Here is a 26,250-nt window from a genome sequence, read left to right on the forward strand (position 1 = left end):
ACTCCTCAGGGATGAGAACCTTCTCAACTTCAGCAGATGTCATTTTCACAAACAACCCAGACTTGAACACCGCAGCAGAAATGAACAGACGTAAAGGCCAGGGTAAAATCAAAAAAGGTTCTGAGAAATTATGTTGGAGGAAAAGAAATGCTCCGGGTTGCATTGTTAAAATCATGCCAAGATATACAAGATGATTTTGAATCTTCACTTGATGATTTTTGCCTCTACGTCATTAGCTGTGCTTCCTCAATTGTTCCGTTACTGCTTGTTGTAATACAATTTCTTTTTTTTTGTTGTTTTTTTTTAGTTTTTCTGCATCTGATTGAACCGGATGATGCAGTTTTTTCCTTAAATATGGATTATTGGAGAAGATAAACTAGATACATGTATCACATCACACATCTACAATTTTTTTATAGATCACAAAGTAGCAGAAAAAAAAACCCTCTTCTTAATCTTTGTGTTATTTGTTGCTTGATTAGCACGACTCTAGCCAGTGTTAAGTATCAAAAATACAGTTTCACTTCACAGAAGTGCCTCCCATCTCTGGTGTCCATCTGTGAGTCACATTTCTCCAGAACGGTCATGGATGAGGTGTTCATTCAGCAGCCTCTCTGAAGTAGCTGCCATCTGTAAGTGTTTAACACACTTAAATTTCCTTCAACCAACAGCACAGTGTTCAACTCAAGATTTAAAAAAAAAAGTTTTTTTTTTCCTTGTTTCTTGATTGTCAGCAGATTTGGACATTTTAACACTTTCTGTTGTCCTCAGCTCTTTTTTTATTTAACCCGTGTGTTAGAAATGATCCATCTTTACAGTGGTAAAGATGGATCATGTGTGAAGCAGCAGTGTTTCACACAGCCTCTGCTGCAACTTACACAGGAGTCAATGCGTCACGGCATCTTCACCTCCTCTTTCTCCGTGTGTCTCCTTTTCATGATGGCTTCACACTCCTACACTTAGTGGCAATGATATCGGCAAATTTAGACTTTGCTTGAAGCATCTAACCGGTTTTGTGGAGGCCTACAATGTAGTAAAGTAAATAGCACAGAAGTGAATTACAGAATGCTAGAAAACACGATACAGTCTATGATTTCAGCTGTGTGTTTTTGGTTTGCGGGTGAGGGACGGATGACGATGTGGCTAGTTGATCATATCTGAGAAGCGCCAGGAGGAAGATAGGATGGGCCACACTCAGGGCTGTGACGCAGTTGGGCAGGCTTTCACTGAAAAATAAATCATCAGGCTTTGGAATGAGGTGCACCATTGCCAAATCAGAGGTAACACTGGTCAATCTGTGGTGCTACTACTTCCACAAGGTGTAACTTTAAATGTTTCGGGACAGGCTATTTTCTATGAAGTTCTCTCTGCGCTGATTTTGCTATTTATAAAGGTTTCTCTACTGTGAAAGTCACGTTTTGCTTCCTAATTAATGGTTAGATGGTTAAGTGATTAATGTTACCCCGTCGGATGAGTTGCAGTGCTATGACTATAAGCAGCCAAGAACAGCCAAAAGGAAAGCACTGATGTTATTTGGAAATGCTACCAGGGACTTGATGTTTCAAACTGCAGCAAAACTTCTTTCTTAATCAATTCGAAGTCATGGCAACGAAAACTGGCAGAAAACCGGCCCTTAAGGATTGGAGGTGAACTCCCATGGACTAGAGAACTTTATTCCAGAAGTTCTGGCTTTTGTATATGTCCTTTCTCTCAAAATTAGGTCTGGTTTTCATGTTCATGTTTTTCTTAGCTAGCAAAGGTTTCCCCCTTACTCACTTCCCAGGAACATTTCACTTGTGCAGTCGCTTTCTGATTGCACTGGTATGCACTTTCAAGCTGCAGGTTCCCTGAGGACATGTGATGGTTTTTGGAGACTTCTTTTGGCTTCACGGTGAGCTTGCTTAGCCAGCCATGCCTCAGAACGCTGGCAGCTACGTTGAACACTACTGTTCAAAAATTAGTCGTAAACATGACTTTTCCTAAGCTCAGGACCCCAGCTAAATGCCTTCCCTACTTTATTCGTTTTCTATATAAAACATTTTATTGGCCATGGGTGTCACAACATATTTTTAAATAGATACCTCAGTGTTAGAGGAATGTGACTACAGGGATAATCCATACAAGAAAAGCTCACAAGAATCAGATTTAATGTGCAAAGTTTGTAAGAGGGAGAAATCTAAAGTTTCTCAAGTAAACTCAGCAACCATCATGGACTAAATATTATACTCTTTGTGAATGCAACTATGACTCTAGTGATCCCGTGAAAACAAAGCTATGAGAAATTGTTCTAACATGGATAACCTAGTCAGAAAAATGAATGCCAGTGACCTGACACTAGTCAACCTTTCGTTTCTGATTGAACTTAACTGGACATCACAAAATTGGAGCCTGATGTGGAAACTGATCTGTCTGCTTTTGGTTTTTAGGAGGGTTTAGGAGCATTTATTTGTCGAAAACTCCTCCATTAAACCTAATTTTTACAATTCACATGAAGTGAAACTTGCAGCATTTTCACTATTCCTGATCCTAATGATTTGCTGACACTTCTTTGACTGGAGTTGTTGATTCTACTGAAAATAGATTTGACTGCACACACACCCAGAGTGTGTCTGTCTGTCTTTACAAGAACTTTGCAATGACTTCCATTCATTTTTCATGAATGAACAGCGCTTCTTATTATGGGGCCCAGACTGTGGGCCCCATAAGGAGCAGTGGACCCTCACAATGTAGGATTTGTTGGAAAAGACGAGAAATGTTAAAACACCCACACAGATGCTAATCACTAAAATTTATTGGATTGTATGTCTATCATACCATCAGCTGGTCACAAGTGGTACTGCACCCTCTCTTCTGGCTTTACATATTGAGGTCAATATTTATTCCACAGGCAAGCTTGAAGTGATCCAGAAGGTAAAATAATGCCACATAAAATGATATAAAAACAAAATCTGGGTGATGCTGTGTTTGTACACTAGTAATGTGTGCATACTTTGTCTTCCTTACTATCATATCTAGAAAACAGGCAAATTGATATGGAATATTTATAGTTTTTGACATTTTCTTTGCAACGTTTTCATCTTACAGCCATATACTTTAATATATTTTACTGATGTACCAACCAAAGTAGTGTATACTGGAGAAGCGGAAGGAAAGAACACATGGTTTTCAAAATATTGACCGATTAAAAAAATCTGAAAAGTGCAATGTGCATTTATAACCGGACACTTTTACTCTGTGACCACTTAATTACATGTCAACATGTTACCTTTCTTCAGCTTTGAATTGGAAACAACAACCCAAATAAGCTTCGCTGTTTCATTTAGTTTGAAATTGTACGAGTCAAACCGCAGCGTAGAACTATGTCTGACAGAGAACCTGTGGGATAACCTGAGGATGTTCTCACAATCTGATCGATTTTACAGAACTTTTTGAAAGGTAGAGAAAATATTGCCATTTTATGGAGAATGTGGCAGTGAGGTACTGGAAGCTACTCAATCAGAAGGACCAGGCTATTCTGACATGTTCTTCTTATTTTGCTTTTGTCACGTTAAATGTGGAAAGAAATTCTGTTTCAGAAACCTAGATTTCTAACTAAGATGTTTATGTTAGAGATCCACTGTTGGTAATTAGGTTATATAGCTTAATCTGAATTGATTATTTTCATATGCAATCACTCTGACATAGAGTGAACATTCACTCAAAAACATTTTGTTGCTTTAGTTCATTCTCACAAACAATATAGGTTGCATAGTTTAATAACTTTTAGTAACTTCATACTATGGTCACTAATAAGAGCAGAGCTGTAGATTTGGAGCTGATGTAAGCAACAGTTTTATCTTTAAACACACCTCTCTTTCAGATTGGTGCCATTTGTGACAAAAGAATAATAAAAAGATCAGCTGTGTAAATGTTAATTTTAGACTTTTACTGGCTGTAGTGCATCTGGGCTTGAAATTAACATCGACTAGTACAACATGTAAGTTTCATTTTTGAAATACACATAATGTGACAAGTAATTGTAAGAAGAACCTTTACAAAATAATTGTATTTTATGTTAAAAAAAAAAAAACCAACAGGAATATTTGTACAAAATTAAATTACAAAATATTTTTCCCTGTCTTAATCATTGATATCCTCCTACTGACATGAACTGTGACATACAGTGACAAAGTTAGTGCCTACACATCGACATTATGAGGCTCTAGGTTAGTCAGTCAAAAATAAATTAAAGACTCCACCTGGATTTATGCAGTGGGGGAAAAAAGGGAAAAAAGTGCAATAATTAAAAGTTAAAGTAGGCTAGATGTTTTTATGTTGTTTTACAGAGCTCCTTCTCTTGTTTATTTTAACATCTCAATTGCCTGTCTAATTCAAACAGAAACAACTGTTGAAAACCGAAGAACAATGGTTAGCCATCATTTTTGACAATGACAAAAATCAGGCTGTTCCACTGTTGAATGTGCGCTGGTAAAACAGAGAAATGGATGAAGGGCGCCCTCTAGAGGTTGTGTTACAACATTTGTTTGTTTCAGTCAACACCAGTGTCAGCTGAAAATAAAATGGCGAAAAAATAAAATAAAACAGTTTTCAAGAAAATACATGAGACATTTTTGACAAAAATGAAAAAAAAGGCAATAATGCTTAATGCTAATCTTAATGCTTCTAGAGGAACATAGAGAGTAAGTGTGCTTATCCACGTAGTGATAATCCGTAAAACTGTGAAAACAAAGTAACCAGTCAACACAAGAGGACAAGTGGGAAACAGCCAGACCGTTGAGTCAGTGAAAAGTCAGTATTTTTTTTTAAAAGTGAAATTAGTACTCAGCACAAACACTTCAAATCTGACCTTTCAAACTTTTATAGATTCTCTAACTGACCTTGAAAATATCCTTGATGAACCTTTTAGATTAGCAAAACAACCTCTTATCCCACTCTAATGACATCCGTGAGCGTCTATCATACTTTATAGTATGATAACTATAAAGTGTAATCAGAACAAGAGTCATTCAATGCCTGTAAGCAAGTGTGACTGTTTGTCTGACACTTATCGCATTTTACTAATTCAGAGAATCAAAAACTTAAAAAAATAATAATAAATCAGGATTAGTCCAAACTTTAATTTGATTCTGGTACTAATGCCTGAGTGTGGATGTTTGCATGCAGGGTGTGGGTCTGTGTTGCTCAATGAATATTGTTCCCAAATTTCTTCTCTCATTTTCTGACTAGTTCTTTTAATGAACTTAAATCCCTAATAAATACACTTCAGTAAATTGCAAGAAACTAGAATTCCTCTTTTGTTATAATTAAGTCTTATTTTTAAAAACTAAAACACGGTTATAAAGTTTACATCATTTTTATCACAGTATAAAGCCTTAAATATTTATTTTATTGCACTGCCAATTTTAGAAAAATCCAACTTTTAATTTGAAAAGAATAATCCACCGGGAAAAAATAATCCAGTCTAAGAATGTAGCTGAAATACGATTGTCATTTTTTTCTTTAGTGTCCTAAGTTAATTAGTGTTTAATTGGAGACCCATCTTTTCCTTTTTCAGAATGTGTTTTAAATATGACGTAACACAGAGGCTAGATTTAGTGACGCTCTTCAAAGCTGTGAAAGACAAAAAACACTCAGCTGACGTGAGAGAAATTTAGTCTAGTCATTAGAGTGGTTGAAAGAACAATAACTACTAACCTAAAGAGAAATAACAGGACGAATAACAAAAGGGAAATAACTGGAACGATGACACACTGGTTCAAATGTGAGCATGATTGTTTGAATCTGGTTTTGGTGTAAAGTGCTTTGAATAGTCAGCATGGCCGGAAACGTGCTGTATAGATTCAGCCCTTTGAAAACTGAAGAGAGCGCTCTGCTCGCTGATACAATTACATGGATATTTTCTCCGATGAAGGGGGCAATATTATCTGTTTTGTAGGCACATAGTGAAATTTTATGGCACAATCAACTAACTAGCTTGCCTTCAGTTGTTAGAAAAATGCTGCGTATAACAAATATTACTCAAAAGAAATTTGACTTCAGTATTTAGTGACTTGAAATTGGGCCTCTTTCTCTGAAAACTCTCACTTTCAGGAAGTAATCACAACATCACTCTTCTATTAACCCTTCAACAGCGGTTTTACCAGCGTTGCACTGAGAAGTAGCTCGCATAACAAGCCCAGCAGATCCACCAGGTGTTTACTAATTGCTGCTGACTAGTCTGAAGGAGCTGAGTGGGGCAGTTGCTGGGGAGGGCTGCTCTGTGAGGCGGGAGCTCAGATGCTTCGAAACTGCAGCACAAAGCTGAAGTTGCATCTCGAAGGTGGTGCTAGGTCCCCCCAGGCGTTGTGCACGGCTGAATGGTTGCCACGGGAGACTGAATAATTTCTCAAACATGAATGGAAGAATCAAGGCAACACTTCAGGTATGTGTTTGATGAGGGAATAACATTATAACATGGTGTGAAGCTCAAGAAAGTCAATTTTACATAACACTGCCCCTTTAAGCCAGTCTCTAATATTGGATTCTACTACAGCAGCACAAGTTGACTGTTTTCATAAAGTGTGCAGATATTTCTTTGTTTTCATTAATTGGGTTTTGACAAACTCTAGTAGTAATAACACTGCCTCTCACCTCATGAGGTTTGCACAAAACAAAACAAAACAAAAAAAAAAAAACAAGAAAACAAACAAAAAGATAACACTATTACGATTTCAGTTTTCCCAGCAACTCTGGACATAATCAGACACCTAAATCTCAAAACTACTGTGTAATGAAATCAAATCTAAAGTGAAACAACAAAGTATCAAACCTTGTTGCTCTATTTCAGTCAGATAATATTAATAAACATTTTAAAAAAATAAAATACTGACAGATCAAACTGTCAAGGCAGCATTGTTTCACAGATTTGTCTCAGTCTATTCAGAAGAGAAAACAATCTGGTGGTTTCATGATTACCAGTACTTCAGATTAAAATCGTCGGAGATTAAATTAATTCCTCTATAACCGGACTTCTTTGATGATGGTGGGTGAGTCCAAGTTTCCCATGGAGGAATCAGGAGGTTCCTGTAAATTAAAAAAACGTATTAAGTTAATATAAATGTCTGTATGTACAGTAAAATTAGCCATTTGACTTGCATGTTTAGCCAAACATAGTAAGAGTATTTACACAAAAACATTTCTGATAATAATGCTTCACACTGAGTACGTTTGGTTCTGACCACCAACAAATGAGAACCTTTTCATTCTAATTCATTAACGGTAAAGAGAAAAAAAACAAACAAACATTAATTTGCTTAAATCTGGAAAAAAAAGATTAGTTCTCTGTTAGGACTAAAGGATGATGGGGAGTAAAAAGACAGCATACGCAAAATTATTTGTTAATTCTGCTTCTTCTGTTTCAGCAGCTATAATGGATAATGAGGAAGGCTGTTACATTTGTGTACTTGTAAAGATTTTTTTAAACTATCAAGTTCTAGCAGTTCACACAATCAGGCACTACTTTGTCTTGCTATATCAAATAAAATCCCAATAAAATACAAAGTTTGTGGTATTTTGCATAACAAAATGTCGAGCAGGTCAAGGGTTGTGTCGGTTTAACGAAGTACTTCATATACATCAAGTGCAAAGTTCTGGGGATTTGACAAGATTTCTACCTTTGGAGCTACCCCACACTTCAAATGCAGATGGCACAATTAAAGCCTGTTAAAGTTGTGGATGCTTGCGAAAATACCTGATTTATGGGTTCTCACAAAATTAAAATTTTCAACAGGAAACGCCAAGTGTTTCTCATCCTGACTGACAAAGAGTTAGCAAAGATTCTCACAGCTAAAGCAACAAAAAACGTCAGATGGAGGCAGTAAAGTATGGTGATGGGAGGACCATGGGAGATTACATGAAGCTTAAATGAAATTCTGCTATTAAAAAAAATGATAAATATCAGTAGTATACCAAACTACAGTGTGACAATATAGCTACTTTAATGCTGCGAATTATGAGGAAGAAAAACTTTGAACATATGATCTGGTTTATTCTACCGATTTCCTTTGAGCTACACTTAAACCCTTAAACAGAGGTTAGTTTGATTTTTAAATTTTATCCATAAATTGTTTAAAATAAGATGTGAACGAAAAATCTTTAAGAGACTAACAAATATGCTCAGCTGTTGGAGATTTTTATTTTCCTTTTGCAAAAGTACCTTTTACATGGTGAGTTAGCTAAATGTATTTCCTTCAGTGTCTGTAATAATACATTTGAAAAATGTAATTTGAGCAAAACACATTTTGCTCACTCAGATTAATTCTCTGAATCTGGGGGAAAAAAATAATTTCAAGCAACACACAGTGAAAGAATTAAAAATTATAGCTGATTAAGCATTGATCTTCACAAACAGAGAGACAGAGTGGAGAGATTTAAAGGTGCGCAGTGAAATAGTGTACAACAGGTGGCAAGATAATCAACAACAGTGTGTGATTGTTCTGTGCTCCTACCTTTCTAATGCTGTGTGTTGAGCTAAAATTTGAGGAGATTTTTTTTTGTGTGTGCACAGAAAATTTTTGTTTGATCAGGCTTGAGAGGAAGGAGTTTGTGGCTCGGGTGAGATTTGGGTTGTCGCTCCGTAGTCTTGCTCCAGCATCCGTCTCTCCGCCTAAAACAACAGCTGCCGATCACTTCTCATTCAGCAATTACAGATGCATGAGGCTCCAGTCTGGGATGAAGTTCAGGAGAAACTGACGGAGATTTAATTAATCACATATTCGTTAAAAGCCACTGAATCTTCTCTGATCAAGCTACTGAATTGAAGGGGGGGAAAAAAATTCAAAGTCAGCGCCTCGTTGTCCTGCAGAAAGTGCAAAGGTGCAAGTTTGCGAAAGCCAAAAGTATAGCTTAAGGTGACTCAGGCACATCTAGAATCAAAATGAGGAATGTGTGTACAATGAAACCCAAGATTTTACTGTCAGCACTCAGCAGTAACTTCACCACAAAGCTCGGAGGCCCATCCAGAATTAGGAACACACGATGACTAAACAGTTCAAAAACAGCGTGAATCACAAGAGCAGTATCTCTGGATTGATTGCAGCTGTAGACAAACATGCACTGCCCAGCCAAATGAAGACATTTAATAAAGAACACAGTTAAGAGGCTCATCTTAGAAGAGTGGTTATTAAGTTTCCACCTTATTTTGATTCCGTTCAATACAGTGAGCAGCTTTTCATTCACTAAGCCCACTTTCACACCAGATGAAGATAAAGGAAATGCATTCAGGCCTTCAAGACCTTTTAAGCGTTGCTCGACAGGAGGGAGTTTGAAAAATGTATTTTAGTCTCAGGGCATCGCGACGCTAGTCTGCTATACGTACTCGCCAAACAACGTAGGTTGTTCCTGAAGCTTTCCTGGCTACACAACCACAATGGCATCATCAAGGGTTTCACATCACCATCAGAATGTAATTTCCCTTTAAGTATGGGAAGTTCCTGCACCCCCATCATGAGTTACGGCCATGCAGTGAAGGATCAAACACAAGGTCTTTGCCTGCTGTGTTGACTATTGTACTCCATGCTGTTTTGACCGCTTCTATCCGGCTCAATGTGCATGTGGGTCTTGAAGGCAACTATAAATAAAACTGTGATTTATTTTTATTTATTTTTATTATTGTTAGTGTTATTATTTTCTGCAACTTACTAACAGCACAAAGAGGATGAAAAAGGCTTTCTGCACAGAATGCCTCACACTGACAATGTGTGTCATAAACCCTGTGACTCGCTGTTCATGCCGTTTCTTCCTCCTCCTCGTCCTTCTTCTTCCACATGTATGATGCGAGCAGCTCGCTTTGACAGAGTGAACAGTATACGTTTTGTGTTTGAGTCGCTGCACACGCAATTTTGAAATCTTGCATGTGCACTCAATTTAGTCATTGAATGCTTAAAACTTGATAAACACATTAGTGACACTGCTTGAAATGACAAAGTCATTGTGAATTTGAGGATTTCTGGGGGTGAAATTGCAACTTTGTGTATCAGGAAACATTTTTTTTTTTTTTTAGGTTTTCAAACTGAAGTTTAAAAAAAGAGGCAATGTATGATTGCCTTTAATTTCATTTCATGCTGAAAGCAGCGCCATGGGTTCTGTCATCAAACATGAAGATGGTCTAACAAAAATCTGATACTGTCTCTATTTTATCTTTTTTTTTTTTTTTTTGGCCGGGCAGTGAATGTTAGCTAAGACTTGTGCATCGCATATCTTGCATCTAGAGTTCATGTCTGAATACACTTGTATGCAGAATACATATGGGATTAAAAATTAGACAACACTGGAACATAGTTGGTTATTTCTAGAGAAGCATGTGCTATAAATGTGACTCTGCCTTACAAGCAAACGCAAAAAAAAAAGAAAGTCACAATAATAACAATTATTCGAAAATAGCTTTGACTGCGTTTACTAATCTTATTGTAAATAAAGACATGTTCAGTACGTATAAGCTATGATAAATAATCTTTTATCATGGTTTTATTGTGATCTAGTTCATTATTTTGTCATTTTTGCTTTATGTTCCCAATTTTCCTTGACTATCCCTACACAAGCACCATCCCCTTACCTTCCTTCACCACTTACCTCTTCTTTGGCCAGTCGGTTTGCATTTTGTCTCCGTAGATCAGACTTGATCAAACCTACAACACAGAAAGACGCAGTGCAAGATCATGAGATGCCATAAAATGATATTGTAAAAAAGAAAAATAAATGAAAGTAAAATGTTATGCTGCATACAAGCATAAATGATGGCAGCGAGAGGACGAATAGGCAGTCATACATGCACAGACAATGACACATTAAAGTTGCTTCAAACTGGTGCCCCATAAGCTGAGCATTTTCAAAGACTTTGCAGAAAGAGAGAAATGGCAAAAACCTTCACACTTTTTTATATCGAAGGGTATAAAAGATTTTACAGCTCTGTTTATTCCACAAGAAGAGAATAATTGACAAATTCAGTTTGAAAGCAAACTAAATCAAACGTAAGTTTTTGTTGTTGTTTTCAGGAAAGCAGTTGCTTTTCCTTTAAACCCATTACGACCAAAACAAGTTATTGATAGTCTGAACTATGAGCAAACAAATGAGTCAGTCTCCTGACCTTTGAGAGCATAAAGACTCATCACGGATTCTTGTTTTTCTAGAGAGCGCGAGGTTTATCGCCTCAGTGCCTAATGTGTATTGTTAAAAGTTACACATTGCTCGTAAAGCTCTCAATAGACCTTGAAAGAAACACTTCAGTGGTTCTGTATTGACTGAGGAAGGTCGGTAACCTTTACTTACTGAAAGCACTCTGCTACTGTGTGCATTGTGGCACAGCAGCTGAATAACCTGTTGTGCACCTGACATCATCCGCATGCAATTCAGATTGCTTCCCCATGTGATTCTTTTAAAGCTACATTTTGTTTGGGTGGTTCCAGTATTTTAGCACGTGTCAACAGTTTTTTTATCTACTTTTTTTTTATCCCTTTCAAATATCCTCATTGCTTACCCCTGCAGAAGTACTTTTTAAAACATATCTGAGTCGATATTATAAAAGAAAAAAAAGTCTTCTTAAAGCTTCCTCATATTGCTTCATCAAAATGTCTAAAAATATCTGAGAGTTGATTATACCCTCTCACCTTTGAAAGACAACCCTGCAAGAGAAAATAGTTAATATGAAAGTAAAGCGTGTGAAGTTTGTGGGCGTGTCGCCCCCTTGTGGTGACTAAAGAATAAAGCAACGTCACAGTAACTACACAAACGGCGACAGGAAACATTTTATTTTAACAGAAGTGTAGACGATAACAAAATGTTGCACACCTAAAATATAAATATGCAGCGAAATGGTACTTCCTCGTCTGCCATTGTGTGTGTGAAAGCATGAGTCAGACTTTAGCATCATCTTGTCCTTTGCAGCTCTAACAGCCTTAACTCTTAAGTTGAGGCTTGGAAGGTTTTCTCTGACGAAAAAAAAAAAAAAACTAAAACTAAAAGCATTACTTTTCACTACTACTCACGCACTAATGTGTTCATCTATCATAAAGGCTTCTAATAAATACCTACTTTTTTAGGTTGCAATGTGACAAAATGTGGAAACGATCAAGCGGTATAAATGCTTTCAGGAATTACGGTATTTTTTTAATAGTAACCTTTAGATGACGTGTTAGCTTTTTGTGATTACATGTTCCCTTTTTTATTTAGTTTGACTTTGCAGATATGCAGAAAAACAAGATTTTGTTCTTGTAAAATAATTGTATGGTGCCTTTAAAAGATCTTGTCCTCTCGTATTCTCTACTCCTTGCCAATAAAACTGGTGTCTTTTTACATAATGTTTTACGGTAATACAGAACTGACATTATGCAGTAAAAAAAAATATTCTTTTCCTGAAATGTAACCAGCTTTTTCAGCTTTAAGATACGCAGACGTAAAGAGCAACATTCTTGGAATTTACCACCTTCCACAGAGGCTTTAGTCAAACAATAACAGGGTTAGAGAAATGAAAACATTGGTGTTGCACACCTCAGTATGAATGACTTCAAAATAATACCTGGAAGTTGCTTCACACGGTCATATGTTCACAAACGCCATACCTGTCATTATTGAGCCAATTAGCAGAAAGACACAGAGGAAGATGTTTCCTGCCAACGTCCCAAACTTGTCGATGATTTTCCCTTGGCCGATGGTGAATATGATGCCAAACACCTGTGTGTGCACAACGTGTTCAGTTAGAAATAAAAACAAAACAACTATATGAATGCATTGGACTTTAACTTTTAAAATCCTAAGGCGTATTCCTCTCTTTAGATCTTCTTACTACTGTGTCATAAAAGGCTTGCATGAGTCACAGCTTCACCTGTGCTGAACAGTTCAGCAATCCCGAAGACGTTCCCTCTGACTCCGGGTACGTCAGCTCAGCTGCAAACTCGAAACCGAGAGGCAGGTAGCCTGTCATGAAGAACCTGGAGCCAGACACATGCAAAAGAAATTACATAATGTGTTACGTCACGCTCAAAGAAAAGAAAAAAAAACAGCTGCAAACTGATTCATTGAACCGACAATGTTTGTTTTATTCAGTCTCAGTATTACGTCCACTGAACTGTTGGAGAGTTTTTCATGACACTTAACATGTGGAAGAAAACTTTGTACCTCCTAAATGTACTCTAATCTTTCTATTGCTTTATGGCAGCAGGGATTTTAGACCTAACAACAAAGTTTTGGCATCGGATACTTTTACTGAGCCACTGTAGGAAGTTTATTTCCTTCCAAAGAAGTGATAGCGAGCAAAAGTCTTTCAGATAGTACACTTTTCTATTTTCTATGTCAGCAAATATGTTTTGATAAAGAAAAATAAGATGACAACAAACATGATGACATGTTAGTTTTTTTTTTTATTATTATATCTAATTTTGTTTGCAGGTACAAAATATTAAGAACAATCTGTTTTAATTCACATTAACTCCATTTTTTTAAGGTAGAATCATATGAGTTTTTGTTAGACAAGAACAATTTATCTGGAAAATTTTGTGCGCAAAAAGTACAAAGCGGAGGGATGACCAGGAAAACTTTTTTTTTAGCAACTAATACAGAAAGTAGTAGGAGTTTGTTCAATATATTTTGTCAAAATTTCTTAATTTAGATTTTTATACTTTTACACTAAAATATAAGCAAAAACAATTTCAATAGTTCAATATTGATCAGAAAGATTTCGTCATATTTTGTTCCTGTAATCTGAAATTCTCTTCACAGCCCATACCCCAGATGTTTTAAGTTACTTTTTGCTTAATTTAAATAAGATTAGAAATAATAATACCCAAGGGATCCAGCAGTGATGAACACCACCCAGAGGAGTCCCTGGTCGAGTGTCGCAGTGTATACGATCATACCCACCAGAGTCATGACGTACACAGCCAGAGTGGTCTGTCTGTAAAAATAAACATGACAAATAAGAGAAATTTTTCGCTTCACATCTTCTCGAAAATCAAAAATTTTACAGAACAAAAATGTTAAAGCACTTTGTGGGAATTTCTTTTTTCTTTTTCTAGGAAAAAAAAACTTTTTTTTATTATGGTCAAATTGAACCTACTTGGACTCGATGCTGAGCAAACACTTTTCACAGTCAGAGGATTTCTCCTGCACTATGGCACTCTTAACAGCCACACAGAGCGAGTTGCACCACAATAACTGGAAAGTGCAAGGTTTTGAGATGATTTATTGTTTTTTGCTGCGCTGTTGAAGTCAACCCACACAGCAGGACTGACGGGAGCTGCCGGCTGTCTCACCGACTGCTAACATCAAACGTCAGCTTTTCTCTGGTCGAACAGGTTTTAAAATGTAGGTTTCAGAGCCTTTCAGTGAGACTTTACAAATGTTTTCTGTACAGCAAATGTGGCTATGTCCACTGTTCCAGCCACATTGAATATTGGTGCCTTTTCTTTTTTTTTTTTTGTCAAAGGATAAATCTAATAATAAATGTCTTAGAGCAGATTTACCGGAGAAACAGAAACATTTTCCACTGTACTAAAAACCCACATGCTACAGCGCATTAGTGGGGTATTTTTTTCTGTATTTCCCCATTTGTAGGGCAAAAGTCTTTTGAGGAGAACAGCTGAGAATAACGAGCATCATTATTCGCACAGCCTGGGAGCTCATGAGGAAGACCAGAGGGGTCGCAGTTGTAACAGCAGGCTGCACCTGGTTAAACAGCCGTGCAGACTAAACAGCCAACAGATAAAACACTACAGAAGAAGACAGGAAGGAAGAGACGACATGTGTAGAGGCTTTGTATAAAGATTTAAATATGGGACTCTGACTTTAGATTAAAATTCAATAACTTCCTAGAAAGTTGGCTATATGTGACTTCTAATTATATCTCTCTTTATGTCTCTTTAATTTTATAAACCAAACATCCTCCTTTCTCAGGATCTGCTGCGCTCACGTTGACTTACTTGTATGTCTTTGTTCTGTCGAGCCAGATTCCACAGATCAGGGAGCCGACCATCCCTGCAACGACAATTGTGAGCCCAATCCTCCCAGCATTCACTTCTTCACCCTGTCACGAAACACAGCAAAAGAGGAAGTTCCCAATGAAGCAATTAAAAGACAGTGTGGTATTAATAGAAATTAATTAAGAATAACATGTGCCTTGCAAGGTATTCAAGACATCTTATTGGGATTTTACGCAACAAAAAGAAAAAGAAAAATGTGAAATGGTGCAGTGTTTCGATTATAAGCTTCTGCTAATGTAGCAGTTAGCCACATTATAATTAATGCCAAGGTTGTACAGAGTTTCTACACTATTTCCATTTCAAAATTTCACATTTTCCACTGTGAGTTTTCAAAGGTTTCTGGTGGATTTGTTTTAAATTGGTTACATTTGGATAAAATATTTCCCTGTTTTTGTGCCCACAAATCTATAAACAAACTGTTTAAAGCTGGCTTCTAATGTAGGAAATGTGGTAAAGGAACATTTTGTTTTTTATTGCATCTGGCCAAAATTGAATCAGTTAAAATCTTTACTAGGAACAACATGGAGCAGACATCCCTACACAAACTTCTTTATAACCAGCTCGTAATCAATACCCTCATTTCACAAAATGCCAAACAAAAGCAAACTCAATAATCATTCGACCAACTGAACGATCTTTATTCCGGATGCAAGAAAGGTCCATAGTATACCACATATGAAAAGATAAAAAAGATAATTGGTTCTAAAAAAAAAACAAAAAGGCAGAGCATGCGATATTGTTTCTTTGAGTCATACACACACGGTGACACCAGTGACTAAATGCTATGACATTCAAACTGAACCCATTTTATGAAAAAATACCTTTCTAATACCAAGAAATTCTGCCTTTTTATCTTTTAGATGGAAAAGTTTAAAAAAAATGGTTAGTTTATTTATTACATATGAAACAACTGTTGAAACATAAAACCAAAAAGTGTGGGAGTTTAAAAAAAAAAAAAAAAAAGAAAATCAGATTAGTCAGTGTTGACAACTAGTCAGAGCCAGTCAAGGTAAAATTACCCTGATTGGTCTGATTGATCAGTGCATTTCTTCAAATAATAAATTAATTTAGAGATAATTGCAGATGAATTTTGAACTCACAGGGTAACGGTCGATGATCATGCGGTTCAGCAGAGTTCCTACAGCATAATAGCAACCCACGTTCAGACCTGTCAGGAGAGACCATTTTATCAATTTCTTTAGCCCACTTATCAAAAGCTGTACTTTGGACAATCAGACACTGCGCTTGACAACGATCTAGTGCCAAAAGTACCACAATCCAATCAATAACATTCATTTTAGTAAATGTAATAATTTCATAAAATGGCGTTAACAAACTAAACAGATATGAAAATGTATGTAAATATATGTAAAAGTCTCTTCAATAATTCTTATTGATTCTCCACAAATCATCATATCTCCAGTTTACTAATAGTTTAGTTATTTCATATTTCCTGTGTCACAGTCCATTATATGATAATTGGCTAACTTAGCTCAGCTGCAGACCACCGACTTTGACGTTATCAGTAAACATCAAAGTTTAACAATTCAATGTGTGCATTTCCATTTTTTTAATGGATTTATGGAACTATTTAATGTTTTGGTTTTGGCCACTTCTGGCCGTCTACTTAAAACTCTTCACTATATTTCTTGATGAACAATTACACAACAACAACATTCTAGTAATTTTATACTACAATAAATCTTACATTACAATAATGATAAGGAGAGGGAGGTTCTTGAATCCAGTTGGACTCAAATGAAAAACAACATGAGCTCAGTGAAGTGACAGAGACAGTTGAACGTGGCTGAGTCCAGTGACCTCTGACCCAAAGGTTCACTTGAAGGAGGTGCCAGGAAACTCTTGTCCAGCACTTACCATTTGAATTAAAACAAGGAAAGCCAAACAAAAACACAACACTTTCTTTTAACTATTTATAGATGCATGATTTGTGAAGAGTCAAATATATTTATATATTTTTTTATGAAGAAGATTATCTTAATTTTGTTGTAAAATATTTATTTGAAAAGTGATTTTTGTAATTATTCGCTCAGTTTGTAACTGATTTCTCCTTGGAGCTCCAAGAATTAAAATATGAGCTTGTGCTGTGATCTTTCAGCCACACGGAGGCCAACTAGCAGTTAAACATTAGCAGATGAGCAAACCTTCCACCACTCCACCATGCATTCCCTATGATCTCAATGGGTTTTCCAATAACGGTGGTAATTGCGTGTATGGATACATCCACGACTCAGCGATAAGATGTACTTCGTCAGTCAATAAACAGTGTCTTCAGGCCTTCCTGGAAGCTTTTTTTTTTTTAACTGTAATCAGTGCTAATCAAGGAAGAGAATAAACACAGTTTGATATTTTGTGGAAACAATGAGCGGTTTAATGCTACCAGATTTTTTTTTTTTTTTTTTTGTGACCCCAAATTTTAAAATCAATAACCAATTTTAAATGTTTTTAATGCACTTTATTGCAGAAGTGGTTACAAGCACTGGCTGTAATACTAGAGTAAAACATTTTCACTGACCATAACTGATGATGAGGAGCACAAAGGGTTTGTTTCGAAGCAGCCTGAGGATGGACGCTACATAGGAGTAGTCCTCTGGTGGCATTGTGCGAGCTGAGGCCTGCGCCAGAGTCGGTGGAAGCTTCGGGCGCTCCTGGAAAACTGACATATATTGAGAGACAAACAAGTTAAGACACAGTATAATCAAAATATTACCATAGTGATAGTCCCAGTCTGAAATTAGATTAGATTAAATGCTTCTTATTTCAGTCAGTTGGTTGTTTTTATTACATTTTATTAATTAATGTAAAGCACAGATGATGATGATATCGTTAAATGGTAGCACGCATGGATGAATTTTAAGGCATCGCCTCAAGACACCGCTTTTTGTGAAACAATATAAAAACATCTAAAGAAATGAGCCACGATATCAAGTATAAACAGGGGAAATGGTCTATGTATCTGCAGTCATCTTGTAACATATCAGTATTGCTCCCATAAGTGGAATTTTGAATTTGTTAATGTCTATCTATGTCCAACTTGTTGTCATGTTGTTGTGTTTGTGTGGAATTTGTTTGGACATGTGACAGTGATGATTGTGAGGCAATAAAACTAAATCCGAGGAACAACATGACATTTATTATAGTATTGAACGTGTAGGTGAAGAAATGTAATATCATACAACATATCAATATTGTATCGGCCATAACGTAAATATGAATTTTATCTGATTATATTTTCATATCAGTCTGTCATTTGTGGTCATGTCTCCCATTGTTTTTCATAAATAACTCTCAGAACACTTTTGCATTGTGCATAATCCTCTTACTAACTGACTGTATTAGTAAAAAAAACACAGATGGGTGTGTCTGTGTTTAGCTTCTCCTCCGTGTAACCAGTTTGTAGTAATTGCTACTGTGCTAATTAAGAAACATAGTTAAAAAATATAGTTGAAATGCACCAATCTTGTTTTTTATTTGTTTGTTTGTTTGTTCTTATCAGTTTCTTATGTTTGCTGAAAATTTAAAAGTCAAAATTTAAAACAGGAACCTTTTTGTACACCAAGCTGTTCATTTTTACATGCATGTGCAGTCAGTGTCTTTTAGCAAACTAGTGCAGCAGCCAAACTTGTTCTCTCACCTCTCTGCACACAGTTTATGCAAATTTCTCGTTCGCGGGACTTTGTCCGCCCTGCTGACTCACAGGACTGTTGCGGGGCTACAGATGGCCTTCCCAGCAGGGGGGCCCTCACACATGGCACTTTGCATGGAAGTCTGGATGTGTTATGTGTGTATGTGTCATATGATGAAACTAAGTGGAATGAAATTATCTCATGAAAAACATGAAGAGATCCATATGTTGCTTAAAAACATTGCCATGCTTGAAATAAATGAAGGAAATTCTACAGTACATGTTGGTAAGTGCTAACAGTGAAAAAGTCAAAGTATATTTTAGTTTGAGCTTTGTTTTCATTTTCAAGTAAAACAAAAAAAACTCAACTATTCTAAAGTGCATCCTGTGGAATGAAAAATAAGCACTTTAGGGCTGAACAATATGGATGAAAACTGTATCACGATATAGAGATTCATGTCAGCTAATAGCGATAATTATTGATTGTTTTAAATATCTGAAAACCTGCCAAACTGGTTAAATTACCTTTCGTCTTTTATCCAGAGTTTTCTCTTGAACTATTAGATTCATTTTCTCCTTTTACTTACTGCTATAGTTGGTTTTTAAGCAGTAATGAAACTGCTGCTGCACAAGTTACTCAACAGGTTGTTGCTAGGTAACCAGAGAGCAAGTTATTTAGTTGATGACGCTAACCTAGCTTAGCTGGCCGTGGGAAGTGAGCGGCTAACTTTCCTCTGCCTACGGTTCTAGATTAGAGTTCACTGAAAATTATTGAACATTCTATTGGATGTATTTTCTATTGATATTAATAAGTAAATATTAACATTTTTCATATCTTTTTATGATTTTTTGCAATGAATACATTATTTAATCTTTGAATACATTATTTAATCTTATCTATCTTGATCTGTTGTTCTTTCTTGGTTTAGCTTAGCAAAAAAAGCAACATATCAAGCTAAATAACTTTAAAAAATGAAATAAAAAATAAAATTTGAAGGAGCTGTAAATAATTTTTTTTAATTAGATATTGCATTTTTCTTACTTTTAACCCACTGAATGAATATGAAGAGAGGAACATTAAGCAAAAGTGCAATGTGTCAGTTTTAAAAGAGCCAATTCCCATATTGTGAAATCCCTGAACGGATTTAACACATACACACACACGCACGCACGCACACACTCACGCACACACACACACACACACACACACACACCCTTTTCCCTGGGCTTAATGCTAAACTAAGCAATGTTTCTCAAGCTTAGTGCACTGGTATGCAAAATTTCTGTCACTGAAAAGTTAAGTCATGAAAACGTGACCTGATCTCAAATTGCACAGTGACTTTAGTTATGTTGACCCAAGAAAAGAAAGACAAAAAAATCTTAAACAAATTAGACAATAAATAGTCAACACTCAGAAAAAAGTAAAAAAAAAAATAAAAAAAAAGTTGTTGTTTTAGTTTTACCAGATTTTCATTTGAAAACGTTTCAACCCATAGGCTTGATGCAGTAAAATTAGTTTGGAGAGGGAAAAATAATATGTTTATATAGTTGTACTTACGACATCATTTTAAGCCCACCTTCAAAGTTGTCCGATTGAAAAATGCACGTGACACAGCATTCAGCTGGTCACATGTTGGAAGAAATTAGTTGAAGTTTGCAGTTAACCACAACAGGAGACTGTGACACCACACAAACTCACACTGACACAGTGTTGTGCATGGTACTAGATGGAAATGCTTTCACAAACATCCTTTTGTTTCAAGGAATGCTAGAGTGATTACCAGTGGGTCCACTCTTTTCCTGCTAACAGAAGACAGTAACCATCGTGAGAACCATTTTTCCTTCCTTTACAAACTGTTTTCCTGTTTTGTGTAGTTTTTTGGGTTTTTTTGCATTGTGATTAATTTACAATCCACAGAAGAGCAATAAGATGCAGGTGGGTGAAATAGATGAGCAGTTGATAATAAAAAGGCCTTACAGCTGGACGAAAATGTTAAATCGGGAAGAAAAAAAATAGACGGTTCACAGAAATTCAAAGATCTCTATAGGTCACCATTTGTCCAAACATCATGTATCCTGTGCAACATCACATGTCAGGCCACTTCCCTTTACCACCATGTACTGAATTTTCCTGTGGCGTTTGGTTTCTTTGTTTCTAATACATCAGTTACAAACCCTGCTGTGACAAAATAATGCTGCTGACTTTTGATCAGGAAAGCCTTTCGGCCAGGACATTTCTCCTGAGTGGACTAATGATCTTTAATATGAATCTCCCAGTGCGTACACATATGTCATCGGTTTTTCCTTTTTATTGAATTGTGCTCTCAGTCAGAGCATGGAAATTAAAACCATCCCTGCAAAGATCTGCTGAATAAGGACTCCCCATTAGCCCGGTCCAAAATAGACCCACACAATACGGCTCTAAATGTCTCAGCTCTGGAAAGAAAAAAAAAATACTTAAGGGAGAATGATGCAAAGTCTTTTCTACAATGAGCTTGAGTCTGTCACTGATGATTTACTTCTTCATTCATTCACAGAAAGCTGCCGTTTCACTGTACAGTAAAATCCCATTTATTCAAGTTAATATTTGCCTAACTTCAGAAACAAACAAACAAACAAATCTTTAATTATCTTGTCGCCTGGCTGAGAAATACAACTCCGTGGAAGTTATAAGACTCAAAACATCTTTTCTACTCTTTCCAAATGAAATTAAAAAAGAAAAAAATAATAATCTGAAAAAAATCAACTCTTAATTGCTTTACAGCCAGATAAGGAAGTGGTGACTTGGCACATAAAAGGCTTTACTTTTATGTGTGAGATTTATCTTACCAAAGATAACGAGGATAAAAAGAAAGGAAGCCACTCCTGCTGTTATGTAGAACATGGTTTTGATGTGCTTTGCCAGCTCGTCCATGTCTTCCACGTTAGGCACCAGGATTGGAGGCAAGAGGAACCCGATGGCACAGCCCATCTGTGTGTTAGAGAACACAGAAACACAAAATGAAAAATGAAAACAAGTGCCACCTTATTGTGATCTAAGCAGGACCAAAAGAAACTAGGATCACTTGGAATGTATGTGTGATGGAACTGAAATGACGTGACAGTAAAATGCTTTGAGCTGGAGCTATTTAATTAAGCTAAATTGACTTGAAAATGGACATTTTAATTTGATGTTTGATAGTTCAAACAAAATAAAAGACCTTGTGGTAAACAGATAATTCAGTGCCAATTACCGTTATCAATATGTAAACTCTAAGGGGTATTTCAATAGCGGCCAACAAAATATCACATTACAAATTTACACCAAATATAATTGACACAAGCATCGAAAATATGAGCACAACCTATGACAGGAAATGCGTTTTGCTTGCATTTTTGGATATATGTCTAGAGAGATATTTAACATCAACTGTAACAATACAGGGAATTTCAAACAATATAACTTCAACCTGCAAAACTTTATGTAAACTGTGATTTAAAAAACAATCTCTGGTAAAAATCAAATTAGGACGCCCACAAAAACATATTATCACTTAAAATGGTCCAGTTTGAACGGAGGTGTTTCACGTGAGGAGCACAAAGTTAGAGCGTCATTACTCAGCATTTTTAAGGACGTTTTGCACTTTCTAAACCTCAGACAGACATTTGGCTTGGTGTGCTCCAGAATGTTGAAGTGAAAGTGACCTGTCCAATCAGAAAGAGACAGAACAAGTTAAATTATCATAGGAGATTTGCAAGGAAAAATACCTTTGAACTCTTAAGAAAAACACAAACGCCAGAGAATATGAAGACAAAAACCAGCAGTTCTGGAACAATGTTCTTTGGGCAGAATAGTTTTTGCTACCACCAGAACAGAGGACACTTTTGGCTTAAGAAAAATAAACTTATACCAAATCATGGAAGTAAAAGTGTTATGGTTGCTTTGAAGCAGAATCTGGACAGGTCTGATATATATCAGAGGCAGCCACGCTACAGTAAAACATGAGGTGTAAAAACAAAAAAACAAAAAAAAAAGAACTCAAGCTGAAGAACTGAACTGTTCTGTTCAGAACCTAGCCAAAGTCCAGATCTTAATCTCACTGATTTGCAGCGGTGTAACTTGCCAGAAATGACTCAAAGATCTCAAAGTTGAAAGTGAGAATACAAGATTAAGAGCTTTTTTTCCAGCTAAAGTTGTTAGAATTACATGAAGGTTTCCTAAACTTTTCCATATTTTAGTTATTAGTTTGTTTAATGAGGAAAAAGTTCTTTTTTTGGTGTCCACCATAAATTAACTAAAATTAGCTTCCTGAAAAACATTTTATATTAGATAGGAACATGCTTGAATAAAACTAGTGTTTATGCAGGTGTCCTAATTCTTTCAGACATTTGTACATTTTATACTTTTTCACATAAAACTTGTGTAAAAGTGTGAGAGTAAGCAAATTATTTTAGACTTCAATATCACCTATCCACACATATTAGTTTCATCTTGTTGAAATCATCAAAACCAAACATTTTTTTCTCGCTAAAATGCACAAACTAAACCAAACTTAAACTTGAGAAAATAAGTGGGAAGATTATTTTTGATCAGTTGACTTCTTCGGACAAACCTGGTTTCCCAGAACCCCGATGGAGCAAGCCGTTGAAACTTCGTTCTCTCCAAACCAAACTGAGGCAAGGTGAGAAGGAATACCAAGAACAAACACTGTGGCAACTGAGCACACAAACTGTCCAAAGAAGGTCACCAGGAACATATCCGGACTGGCACTGCTAACTTTTATCCAGGCACCGATGCAGTTAAAGGCTGACCCGGCAAGGACAACATCCCGGACTCCCCTGTTGTCCAGGAGCCAGAGGACGGGCAGAACAAGGGGCACATATGTGAGCAGGTAGATCATAGACAACCAGTCGATGGCCAGGGCATCGACGTTGTAGAAGCGTATGAAGATGTTACTAATGATGTCATACTGGAGCCGCATGAGGGCATTGTTAGCTGAGACTGCACTGAAGAGAAACAGCATGACCCAGCGACGATGGTAAAGCTTGGTTTTGGCTATTTGGAACAGCTCAGCTTGGTCACCTGAAGCTCCAACTTCCAATCTGGAGCCAGGGGAGAGTGTTCTGCCATGGGGCCCCGAGCTCCACTGCAGAGAAGCAAGGCCCGGAGAGGGACCCTTTGCAGCCTTGGACTGCAGCCATTCTTCAACGGTGAGTTCAGGATTTGCACGGTCTCCTTTCAAGGTATTGTTATGAGGCATCTCAGCTGTCCCGAAGCGGGGCCCCTGCCTGGATCAGCCAAAGTGAGCTGTCTTAGGATTCCAGATTGTGCTTCCCAACCGCTTGCTTTCCAGTCTGGACACTGCAGAAAGACGCGAGCGCAGCTGGAATGAATAGTGGTGTGTCGTACATGTGATCGTACTACAATGTCCACATATTCATTACCATAAACCGTGTCAGGTGACGCTTTTAAATGAGAAAGTCTAATTCTTCGGAAACCATTTCCAACACAGACTTCCATAAGTATAAAAGTCAAAACAACTCTTGTGAAAACTAATGCCTGTAGACGGCAGAAACTTGCTACAAATGTTAATATTTACAAGTCTTTGCTACTTCTCACCACAGACTGCAAGCAACAGTCTATGTGATGTTTCTAAGGAAAAACTTACATCATACTTTCTAATATCCTGAAAATGAAGTCATTCACCCTGGTACTGGTCACTGTGTTTGTGCGTATGTATTTTTTTAAACATTTTTCAAGCTTTTGACAGCTAACATGTTTTGTTCCTATTTATTAAATCTCTTATTTGAACTTGCTCTCAGTTGCAACATCCTCAGCCCTGAATGATGGCCTCTTACTGTCATATTCTTGACTCAAGAGATATTTCCGTAGACAACTGTTTCCTAGTGCTGAGTGTGTTAAAAAAATATGTCTCCAGCAGATCTTCTCATACCTTGTGGCATTGACTAGAATAATTGAAATAGTACAATATAAGTTTATAGCACTTATTTGCTTTATTTTTTCCTTTTTAAAATTTTTTAATATTCCCTTCTTTTTTTCTAAATTTGATTTATCTATGCATCATGTATCATTAATTTATTTATGGTGTTTTAATACTTACAAATGCATTTTTCTCTTGAATAAAGTGTTTCTTTTTTGCAGTTTTATAGGTCATTAATTTCTACATATACTTACTGTGATAAGAATGCAATTATTGAAATGAAAATTAAATATCTATGCCAGTGATTCCATTCAGAACTAGTTTTGAGGTATTTGAACATATATAGTTTAAAGACTGGAAGTGGGTACTACAACATTTTGTAGTCCTGTGCTTTTTGTGTTATTATTTATTTATTTTTTGGTTAATGTGCCATAATGATTGTTCTGTTGAGTTATTTATATTCTTTATTTTTGATTATGGCAGTCCCGGTGCTCCATAAGTGAAGCAAGGACCTTACAGAAAATCTTTGAAGCAATCGACCAAATCAGAAAATGGGTGAATAATTAATTTGACCTATTTATCCAGCACAGATTTGCATCACCTGATTCCCGAAGACTCCGATGGAGCAGGCGGTGGACACCTCCTCCGAACCGAACCACACCGAGGCGATTTTCGACGGCATCCCCAGGATGAAGACCTGCGCCAAGGAAGAGCAGAACTGCCCCAGGAAGGTGACGGCGAACAGATCGGACCGGACGCTGGCCACTTTGATCCACGTCCCGACGCAGTTGAGCGCCGTGCCCGCCAGCGCGATCACCCGGAGCCCCTTTCTGTCCAGCAGCCAGGTCACCGGGAAGATCAACGGGATGTACGTCAGCATGTAGATCATCGACGTCCAGTCTATGGTGAACGCTTCCACGTTGTAGAACTTCATGAAGATGTTTCCGATGATTCCGTACTGGATCCATTGATACGAGTTGCACAGCGAATAGGAGCTGAACAGAAACACGATAATCCAGCGGCGTTTGTACAGACGGGTCGGCTGCGGCTCCCCGTGGCCGTCCTCTGGGCTCTGGTCGCCGGGGAGCTTAGACGCGTCGCCCGCCTCGAGCTTCGCATAGTTCGCCAAGTCTTCCGGATTTAGTTTAGTGTCTTCCAGCGTGTGTTTCTCGTTCATGTTCAAGTCTTCTCAGTGGAATCAGTAATAGAGCACATAGAGGATCATACAATGCTTTCCAGTTGTGTCTCGTTTATATAATAATAATAACTAAAGCTAAATAAAACGATCAAAATGTGTTACAAATAACTATTTTCAGCAAAAAGAAAAAAAAAAGCGAGTTCAAGTCAAAACGTTTCTGTTTGTTACAAATGTGTAACACATGAGAGTACAGTGCCGCTCAAAGTTTACAGCGCGTTTCCTCCTCGAAAACAAGTTTAGTAGTCACACTGTTCCCCTCAAACTATAAATAAGCTCAACATAAAAGATCAGCGGGATATTTCATGAATAGATATAGATTTAGAGGTCGATGTAACACGTGTTTGGAAGCCCGCTCTGTCCCTCCACCCGGACTCAAACTCGCCGCTTTGAAATCTTAAAAGAAGTCGGTTAAAGTCGGCCACCAGGGCGGAGTTTAGCAGTACAAAAAAGAACTTTATCGAGGCTGTTTGAACAGTT

The 26,250-nt window shown here is 37.0% G+C and overlaps 1 protein-coding gene and 1 pseudogene across 2 annotated transcripts; both read right to left on the minus strand.

Moving 5' to 3' along the window:
* Positions 1 to 2,773: 2,773 nt before the first annotated feature.
* Positions 2,774 to 26,223, minus strand: LOC106919675 (choline/ethanolamine transporter flvcr2b-like). 2 transcript variants are annotated; one of them, XR_015761874.1, is made up of 11 exons: positions 25,177 to 26,223; positions 21,484 to 21,625; positions 17,545 to 17,685; positions 16,109 to 16,176; positions 14,949 to 15,052; positions 13,814 to 13,924; positions 12,857 to 12,962; positions 12,594 to 12,705; positions 10,609 to 10,664; positions 8,487 to 8,644; positions 2,774 to 7,062 (listed from the first exon to the last, which is right to left on the minus strand). XR_015761874.1 is itself a non-coding variant. In XM_014990205.2 (10 exons), exons 1-10 carry the CDS (start codon positions 25,750 to 25,752, stop codon positions 6,997 to 6,999), a joined length of 1,482 nt encoding a protein of 493 aa, XP_014845691.2. In that variant the 5' UTR covers positions 25,753 to 26,223; the 3' UTR covers positions 2,774 to 6,996. The 2 variants fall into 2 exon arrangements, 1 of the variants encoding a protein (XP_014845691.2); XM_014990205.2 differs by lacking the exon at positions 8,487 to 8,644.
* On the minus strand, positions 23,030 to 25,148 carry LOC106919676 (choline/ethanolamine transporter flvcr2b pseudogene; annotated as a pseudogene).
* Positions 26,224 to 26,250: the final 27 nt, after the last annotated feature.

The sequence above is a fragment of the Poecilia mexicana genome, unplaced genomic scaffold, assembly GCF_051168715.1.
Source record: "Poecilia mexicana isolate PSO_F unplaced genomic scaffold, ASM5116871v1 scaffold_21, whole genome shotgun sequence".
Classification (NCBI taxonomy): Eukaryota; Metazoa; Chordata; class Actinopteri; order Cyprinodontiformes; family Poeciliidae; genus Poecilia; species Poecilia mexicana.

Bases quoted from the DNA above. Each gene is read 5' to 3' on its own strand.
- LOC106919675 (XM_014990205.2), bottom strand. From the start codon at position 25,752: ATGAACGAGAAACACACGCTGGAAGACACTAAACTAAATCCGGAAGAC. The intron at 12,963-13,813 runs GTATTATTATTT...GTCTGGCTCCAG, and splicing joins ATCACTGCTGGATCCCTTGG to GTTCTTCATGACAGGCTACC. The intron at 7,063-10,608 runs GTAAGTGGTGAA...TTTAATTTACAG, and splicing joins ACCGACTGGCCAAAGAAGAG to GAACCTCCTGATTCCTCCAT.